The sequence below is a fragment of the Arachis hypogaea genome, chromosome 3 (assembly GCF_003086295.3).
Source record: "Arachis hypogaea cultivar Tifrunner chromosome 3, arahy.Tifrunner.gnm2.J5K5, whole genome shotgun sequence".
In the NCBI taxonomy this organism is placed as follows: Eukaryota; Viridiplantae; Streptophyta; class Magnoliopsida; order Fabales; family Fabaceae; genus Arachis; species Arachis hypogaea.
In genome coordinates, this window is record NC_092038.1 from 59185221 (window position 1) to 59193813 (window position 8593).

General features: G+C 37.2%; 1 protein-coding gene across 2 annotated transcripts; it reads left to right on the forward strand.

Annotated features, from left to right (window-relative positions):
• The first annotated feature begins 3130 nt into the window (after positions 1–3130).
• On the forward strand, positions 3131–8332 carry LOC112790640 (BTB/POZ domain-containing protein At1g30440). 2 transcript variants are annotated; one of them, XM_025833143.3, is made up of 4 exons: positions 3131–4337; positions 5038–5107; positions 5572–6795; positions 7456–8332. In XM_025833143.3, exons 1-4 carry the CDS (start codon positions 4279–4281, stop codon positions 8047–8049), a joined length of 1947 nt encoding a protein of 648 aa, XP_025688928.1. In that variant the 5' UTR covers positions 3131–4278; the 3' UTR covers positions 8050–8332. The 2 variants fall into 2 exon arrangements, with proteins under 2 accessions (XP_025688928.1, XP_072089133.1); XM_072233032.1 differs by having other exon boundaries at positions 3559–4337; positions 5438–6795.
• Positions 8333–8593: the final 261 nt, after the last annotated feature.

Sequence of the window (8593 nt, forward strand, 5' to 3'; positions counted from 1 at the left end):
AGTTGTCCATACTCAAACAATCCCCGGCAACGGCGCCAAAAACTTGGTGTTGTTGCCGGATCAGAAAAACTTGGCGCTCTAGTTGCACGTAATTGTAATTCAAACATTCCCCGGCAACGGCGCCAAAAACTTGGTGGACGAAATTGTGATCAACAATAATAGCTCTTTGGCATGTGCCAAAAAGACTAACTCAGCACTTTCTTTCCACAACTCCGTTCAACTTAACCAGCAAGTGTACTGGGTCATCCAAGTAATACCTTACGTGAGTAAGGGTCGATCCCACAGAGATTGTTGGTATGAAGCAAGCTATGGTCACCTTGTAAATCTCAGTTAGGCAGATTAAATTGGTTTATGGTGAGTTCGAAAATTAATAAATAAATAGAAAATAAAAAGGGATAGAAATACTTATGTAAATCAATAGTGGGAATTTCAGATAGGCGTATGGAGATGTTGTGCTCCTCTTGAATCTCTACTTTCTTATTACATTCATCCAATCCTTCTTACTCCTTTCCATGGCAAGCTGTATGTAGGGCATCACCGTTGTCAATGGCTAATCAGTGAAAACGTTCCTATGCTCTGTCACAGCATGGCTAATCATCTGTCGGTTCTCAATCAGGTTGGAATAGAATCCCTTGATTCTTTTGCGTTTGTCATCACGCCCAGCCTTCAGGAGTTTGAAGCTCGTCACAGTCATTCAATCACAGAATCCTACTCGGAATACCATAGACAAGGTTTAGACTTTCCGGATCCTCATGAATGCCGCCATCTATCTAACTTATACCACGAAGATTCTGTTGGGGAATCTAAGAGATATGCGCCCGGCCTAGAGTAAAACGGAAGTGGTTGTCAGTCACGTACGTTCATAGGTGAGAATGATGATGAGTGTCACAGATCATCACATTCATCAAAGTTAAGTGTAACGTATATCTTGGAATAAGGATAGAAGAGAATTGAATAGAAAGTAATAATAATTGTATTGAAACTTGAGGTACAGCAGAGCTCCACACCCTTAATCTATGGTGTGCAGAAACTCCACTGTTGAAAATACATAAGTAAAAGGTTCAGGCATGGCCGAATGGCCAGCCCCTATGGTCTAAGGACTAGGCGTCCAGAGATATCTAATACACTAGTAAAAGGTCCTATTTATAATAAACTAGCTACTATGGTTTACATGAGTAAGCAATTGATGCATAAATCCACTTTCGGGGCCCACTTGGTGTATGTTTGGGCTGAGCTTGATCTATCCACGAGCTGAGGCTTCTTTTGGAGTTGAACTCCAAGTTATGACGTGTTTTGGGCGTTCAACTCCGGATCATGACGTGTTTCTGGCGTTTAACTCCAGACAGCAGCATGTACTTGGCGTTCAACGCCAAGTTACGTCGTCAATTTCCGAATAAAGTATGGACTATTATATATTGCTGGAAAGCTCTGGATGTCTACTTTCCAACGCCGTTGAGAGTGCGTCAATTGGAGTTCTGTAGCTCCAGAAAATCTATTTCGAGTGCAGGGAGGTCAGATTCCAACAGCATCAGCAGTCCTTTTGTCAGCCTTTTTCAGAGTTTTGCTCAAGTCCCTCAATTTCAGCCAGAAATTATCTGAAATCACAGAAAAACACACAAAATCATAGTAAAGTCAAGAAATGTGAATTTAACATAAAAACTAATAAAAACATCCCTAAAAGTAGCTTGAACTTACTAAAAACTACCTAAAAACAATGCCAAAAAGCGTATAAATTATCCGCTCATCAAGGATCTTGGTGATCTCAAGTACTTCTTAGGAAAGGAAGTAGCACGCTCTAACTCTGGAATTCACATTTATCAGTGGAAGTATGTCATAGACATTCTCAAGGAATTTGGTTATCTAGATTGCAAGCCTCTCTCTACTCCTTTTGATTATAGTTAGAAACTCTCAAAGGAATCCGGTACCATTTTAACGGACAACACTACTTACAGACAGCTCATCGGCCAACTCCTTTACCTCACAAACACTAGACCTGATATCTCTTATACTGTGGGACATTTGAGCCAGTTTTTGGACTATGCAACTACTTCTCACCTACAGCTACTTTCTGCGTACTCCAATATTTAAAGGGTAGACCTGCAACTGGTCTATTCTTCTCCTGTACTTCTAATCTGCATCTCACCGGATACTTGTCGTTCCGTTTCTGGTTATTGCTTCATGCTTTGGAACTCTCTCGTTAGAGGAAGAGTAAGAAGCAAACCACAACTGCCAAGTCTTCTGCAAGTAGTCTTGCTGTTGCCACTTGTGAAGCTAATTGGTTATATTTTTTAATGAATTTCATTGGTTTGCCGCTTCAAAAGTCTATCACTCTCTCTGACAACCAGTCAGCCATTCACATGGCCAATAATCCCATCTTTTATGAAAGAACCAAACACATTGAAGTGCCACATTGTTTGTGAAAAGCATTTGTTTGGTCTCATTCATATGATGTGAGTTCGTTCTAAAGACCAACTTGCTAATTTTCTTATTCTTATTAATGTTTCTAAGCTAGGATTGTTAGATTTATATAATTCTAGCTTGCAGGAGGTTGTTATCTATATTTTTTTTTATCAATAGAGTAGGTTTATTTGTTATAATTTTGTTTTTAGTGGGAGTATATAAGGAGTATATAGTATATAAAGTGTAATAACTCAACATATATTTTTAAGTGAATTTTTCATTCTCTTCAATAATGAGAATAACTTATTTTTCTCCCTCTCTTAATCCTTTCTTGTTTATCAAACCATCAACATCATAGATTGAATAGCTTAATACATAAGATTTTCTTCAAGTAGAAATGCGAAGAAGTAGAAGAAGAAGGAGAATAAGAGAAAGGCGAAAACATCTATATAATTAAAACGTGTATTTACGTTCTACTAATAAAAATAATTTTTGTTAAATTTTTTGACCAACTTAATTAAATTTAGTTATTAAAAAGACTTGAATATGTAACCGCTCTCTTATTTTTTTCCTTGAATAAATTCATCAACCCATGAAATTTTTTATGGCAAAAAATAGTTATTTATTCAAAATATTTTCATATGAATGATATTTTGGCAAACGTTGGAACATTTCTTTTAGCTAAATCAATATATTAATAGTACCCTTACTCGTGCGGCACTTGTTCTTAAAACAAAGGCAACCTGGAATAATCTAAATGGTTCAGTTTTCAACACACAACACTTGCCAGTAGTTGTGTTTGGTAATAACGCATGCACATGGTCTAGCTGTTGTGTTTCATACAAAGAAACCGACACCAGCAATAAACAAAACAAAACCAAACCCTTCCATTCCATATTCCATAAATATAATCAGCACAAATTTACCAAACGGTTTTCCATCTTTCAACTGTTACAAAGTCAAATAGAGTTTAATTGGTTGGATTAGGAGTAGAGAGATCCTAAGCTCGAGAAAAGAGCAATGAGTGTGTTTCAAGCCAAGGACCCCACATGTGCTGGGGTTTGGTGTTTTAGATTCCAATGTTATTAATGACACCACATTGCCCTATGCTCATAGTGTACTATAATTATTTAAAAAAAAAATCGTTTTTCAATTTTCACACACATGGCATGGCATGTAACATTTTGGGTTATATAGCGTCAATGCTTTTTCGTATGGGCTTATATTTTTCCATTGAGACTTTCATTTCACCAGCATAGTGACAAGTTTATGTATCTGTTTTATCTTTTTCTCGCTTCTTTGACGAGGAATTGATGGTTTTGGACTCTAGTCTCTCGTGGCTTGATTTGTTTTTATAATGGTTTGGTTTTCATTTTTTTTTTTTAGAATTTCTTTCGGGTGGGAAGAAGAGAACTGGGGTTGTTGACCTAAACTAGTTGGATTATATTTTTCGCTGCAATTCGTAGTGGTTTTGGAAATTGCGTATGCACTAAATTGTGCTGGAGTTGTTCTAGGGTTTCAGGTGCAATCGACTCTACGAATTTGGTGTGTTGCTGGGAATTGTGCTATAAAAGTTCTGTCTTTGGGGAAGAGATTTGGAAGAAGCTGCATTTTTTGAATCAATTTCGAGGCTGTAGAAAGAGGAAAGTTTGCTACCAGTTGGTGGGGGGAATTTTTTGAAGTTTTGTTTTTTTTTTTCTGGGCTTTTTGGGCCAAATGCACTGTGTTTATCAGAATTAGAAGCTTCAGTTTTGGTGCTTATTAAGGAATTCAGCTTGATAAAGTGATCTAAGGGTTTCGTTGGGTTTCAGTTTACCTCTGATCTTCTCTGAGCTCGGTTTCTGAATTGTTGTATCTGTTTCTTGGAATTTGAGTGAAATGGCTTGTGTGAAATTGGGTTCCAAACCTGATGCTTTCCAACGTCAAGGGCAAGCATGGTATACACCCTTTTCTTGATGTGTTTGAGTGGTAAATTGTAATTTTCGTAAGCTCAAAAAAAGAAAAAGAAGAAAAAAAGGATTTTGCAGTTTTGTTGATGTTTTTTATCTGTGTTTTGTAGGTTATATCTTTTGTTTACATGTTTGTGCATTGTAAAGTCTTAGGGTTAGGAAGACGGTTCCGAAGTAATTTGATACAGGATGAATAATTCGTTTTGTGGAGGTCTTATTTTATCTGGTTATGGATAAAGTATGTTGAAGTTGGGTTTGGTACTTGAAGCCAACATGTAAAATGGAAACACACAAGTGTTTCATGACTTCCTTTTTTCAGTGTTTGCTCTAAGATAGTCTAGATTACCATATATTTTTCATTTGATTTTGCTTCTAATTATCATAGCTTATTGCTTTATTTAATTTGCATGTATTTTCTGCATTATAGGCAACAGCAGTCCATTTAAATGGCCTTGTGATGCACACTTTATTACTATGTTTCAAGTTTTTCCATTCTTTTCTTTTATTACTGCTCAGAATGGCATTTGTTCGAAAAATGTTTCCAATGATGATAATTTTCTTGCCTTGGATATTCAAATTAGACCATTTCAAAACACTCTGTTGTGTTGTGTCTTTTGGAATTGTTATTCAAATTTCGCCACTTTTACATAATGTGTAAGCATTTCTTTTATTGCCCTTATGACTTTAGGTTCTGCACAACTGGGCTTCCCAGTGACATTGTTGTTGAAGTGGGTGAAATGTCCTTCCATCTTCATAAGGTATATAATGTTTATTTCTTTTAATTTTTATTATATCTAGTTGATGTACTGCCCATATGATCAGTAGTAGTTTACTTTGGTCTATAGTTCTTGCTGAAAGTTTTGGTTAACTTGAAATTAGCAGAAGTTCACATGAAGACAGACATAGCAATGTTTATATTAATACATGGGTAGTATATTTTTGTTAACATATTATGATGTATGATGTCAATTTTCATGTTGCTATTGGTATTGTTGAAATTTAAATCGTTTGGGAGTTGTTCTGAACTTAAAAGAAAGAACTATCATCTTCTCTTGTGTTCATGGGCCATTTTGTAAATTTTAATGTAGTGAGGGACTGTATTTGGTGCTGTAATTCTACACAAAATAGTTTCTTAGCTGAAAGGCAGGCCTTCAGTACCATTTTGATTAAAGGATGTTGATAAACTTGAATATAAATAAGCTAATTCAAACACATGGTGCAGTTCCCTTTGCTTTCTAAAAGTGGGGTTTTGGAGAGACTGATTGCAGAAGCTTCCGAGTCTAAGGAAGAATGTGTCATACACCTACCTGACATTCCTGGTGGGGCCAAGACATTTGAACTTGTGGCAAAATTCTGCTATGGTGTGAAACTTGAACTTACAGCTTCAAATGTTGTGTACCTGTGGTGCGCTGCCGGGAATCTTGAAATGACTGAGGAATATGGTGAAGGTAATCTTGTTTCACAAGCTGAAACCTTTTTCAATCAAGTGGTCCTCCGAAATTGGAAAGACTCTCTCAGAGCACTTCAAACCTGTGATGATGTTCTGCCATATGCTGAAGAGCTCCACATTGTGAAAAGGTGCATTGAATCACTTGCTGCAAAGGCATCTACTGACCCAAATTTATTTGGGTGGCCCGTGCTGGAGCATGGTGGACCCATGCAAAGCCCTGGTGGAAGTGTTTTGTGGAATGGGATAAGTACTGGGGCGAGGCCAAAGAATTCAAGTTCAGATTGGTGGTATGAGGATGTAACAATTTTGAGTTTACCAATTTATAAGAGGTTGATAACTGTCATGGAATCTCGAGGAATTAGGTGGGAGATCGTTGCTGGTTCTCTTGCTTTCTATGCTCAAAAGTATCTGCCTGGGTTGAACCGACGTAAGGTTTCTGGTGAGACCAGCAGCCATCTGGCACCATTGGCTTTGGGATCTCCTCCGTCTGAAGAAGACCAGAAGATTCTGCTGGAAGAGATTGATCGGCTACTCCCTGTGCAAAAGGGCCTGGTCCAAACAAAGTTCCTTTTTGGTCTACTTCGAACAGCTATGATTCTAAAAGTGAGCCCCAGTTGCATATCAAATTTGGAGAAGCGGATTGGGATGCAGCTTGATCAAGCTAATCTGGAGGATCTCTTGATGCCTAGTTTCTCATATTCAATGGAGACACTTTACAATGTTGATTGTGTGCAAAGAATTCTTGATCATTTCCTTGCTATGGATCAGGTTACCGGTGCCACTTCTCCATGTTCAGTTGATGATGGCCAATTGATTGGATCACCTTCATTGGCTCCAATCACCATGGTAGCAAAGCTGATTGATGGTTACCTGGCAGAGGTTGCACCAGATGTTAACTTAAAACTTCAAAAGTTTCAAGCGCTTGCTGCTGCTGTTCCAGATTATGCCAGACCTTTGGATGATGGTTTATATCGTGCTATTGACATTTATTTGAAGGTACTTATGTATAGCAAGTTCTCACAAACTAATTTTCATTGCATAACATGCAAAGGCTGTGACCTAAATTTTACCATAAAATGTTCTACTATATATATATATTGGTTTGTTACAATATGATTCTAATTGAACTTCACATCTAGGCAATTATTTCATATATATATCCTCTTCTTCATTTGAGTGGGTATGGTCTACCCCAAGTATGCTTGTATCAACAGCACAAACTTCTATGTCACTTTCTGGATAGTTAGGTGGTGTTTTATGTTCTGCATCAAATTGTAATATTTTGTTTAATAATGGAAAAAAATTAATTAGGTTTAATTTTGGTTTTTGTTTAAATAGGTATTTGAGTGGAAATAATGAAACCATTATTTTTATCATTTCATTCACAAACATGACATTTTGATGCTCCATATATAGATAAACATGTAAAGTGACATTAAAGACAAGAAACAAACCAAACATCTCATCTTATGTTTTATAGTTAACTATTTTTGTTGCTTTGCCTACATGTATCATTTAGCACTCTGCTACATGGTTTTGTGGCAATAAAAAGGTTAACACATTTTGCCTATTGTGAAATGCACCTTGTCACTACCATGCTTCTGTCCAAAGTCCGAACAATTTTGCACTGACTTCATGCTGTTGTCACAACTGCAGTCTCACCCATGGTTGGTGGAGTCTGAGAGAGAGCAACTGTGTCGGCTGATGGACTGCCAGAAGCTCTCATTAGAAGCCTGCACTCACGCCGCACAGAATGAGAGGCTTCCAATCAGAATAATAGTTCAAGTCCTATTTTTCGAGCAGCTCCAGCTTCGAACTTCCATCGCGGGTTGCTTCCTAGTTTCTGATAATCTCGACGGATCGAGACAACTAAGAAGTGATTTGGTTGGATCTAACGAGGGTGGCTGGGCATCAGCCGTGAAGGAAAACCAGGTATTAAAAGTTGGAATGGATAACATGCGGATGAGGGTATCTGAGCTTGAGATGGAGTGCTCAAACATGAGGCAGGAAATCGAGAAATTGGCTCGCACAAAGGGATCAAGCGCTTGGGGTACCGTGTCTAAGAAGCTTGGGTTTAAGATGAAGTCTCAAATGTGCAGTGCTCAAGAAGGATCAGTTAGTAACAATAAGAATAATAATCACAGTGGAAATATTAAGGTTGAGAAGTTGAAGGATAGACATTCAAAGCACAAGAGAAGTTCTTCTATTAGTGACAAAGCATCGGTCTCTTCAATTGTTCCTTCTAAGTAACGACTCGTCCAGTTACTAATAACATTTTTTTATTTGCTTTTATGTTAATGTGCCATATTGGATTCACAGTTTCTTTGTAATTGCATCCCGAGTAAAATTGGGTTGGAAACAAAGGCCAGTCTGTGTGTAACTGAAACCGTAGAACTAGCTTTTTTTTTTTTAATTCTTTCTCCCACTTCCACCGTGCACATAAAACCTTTATGCACATTATTAATATTCTCTACAACAAAATTCATTTATTTGAATTTCGAGGGATATATCCTTAGAGATCCATTCCACTGAATTTGTTTGTTTTAACACGTATATTATTAGTATTACTATTATTATTATTTGTCTATGGAAAGAAATTGGTGTCTTTTTTCTCCTTACAATTGTTGTTTTCTTCCTCAGTTTCTATACATTCTTGTTTTCTCTTCTCAATCTGTTGAAACTTACTCCGTGAGTGGTGGTTTATTGGTATCTAGTTTGGCTAAAACACAATCTGAACGAAATATATAAAAATAGGAATTCGATCTCCTTCGACGAAGTATTTAGAAAATGAGAA

Excerpts from the sequence above, each read along its gene's own strand:
- LOC112790640 (XM_025833143.3), top strand. The coding sequence starts at position 4,279 with ATGGCTTGTGTGAAATTGGGTTCCAAACCTGATGCTTTCCAACGTCAA. Across the intron at positions 5,108-5,571 it reads TGTCCTTCCATCTTCATAAG|TTCCCTTTGCTTTCTAAAAG; the intron begins GTATATAATGTT and ends CACATGGTGCAG. Across the intron at positions 6,796-7,455 it reads CTATTGACATTTATTTGAAG|TCTCACCCATGGTTGGTGGA; the intron begins GTACTTATGTAT and ends TCACAACTGCAG.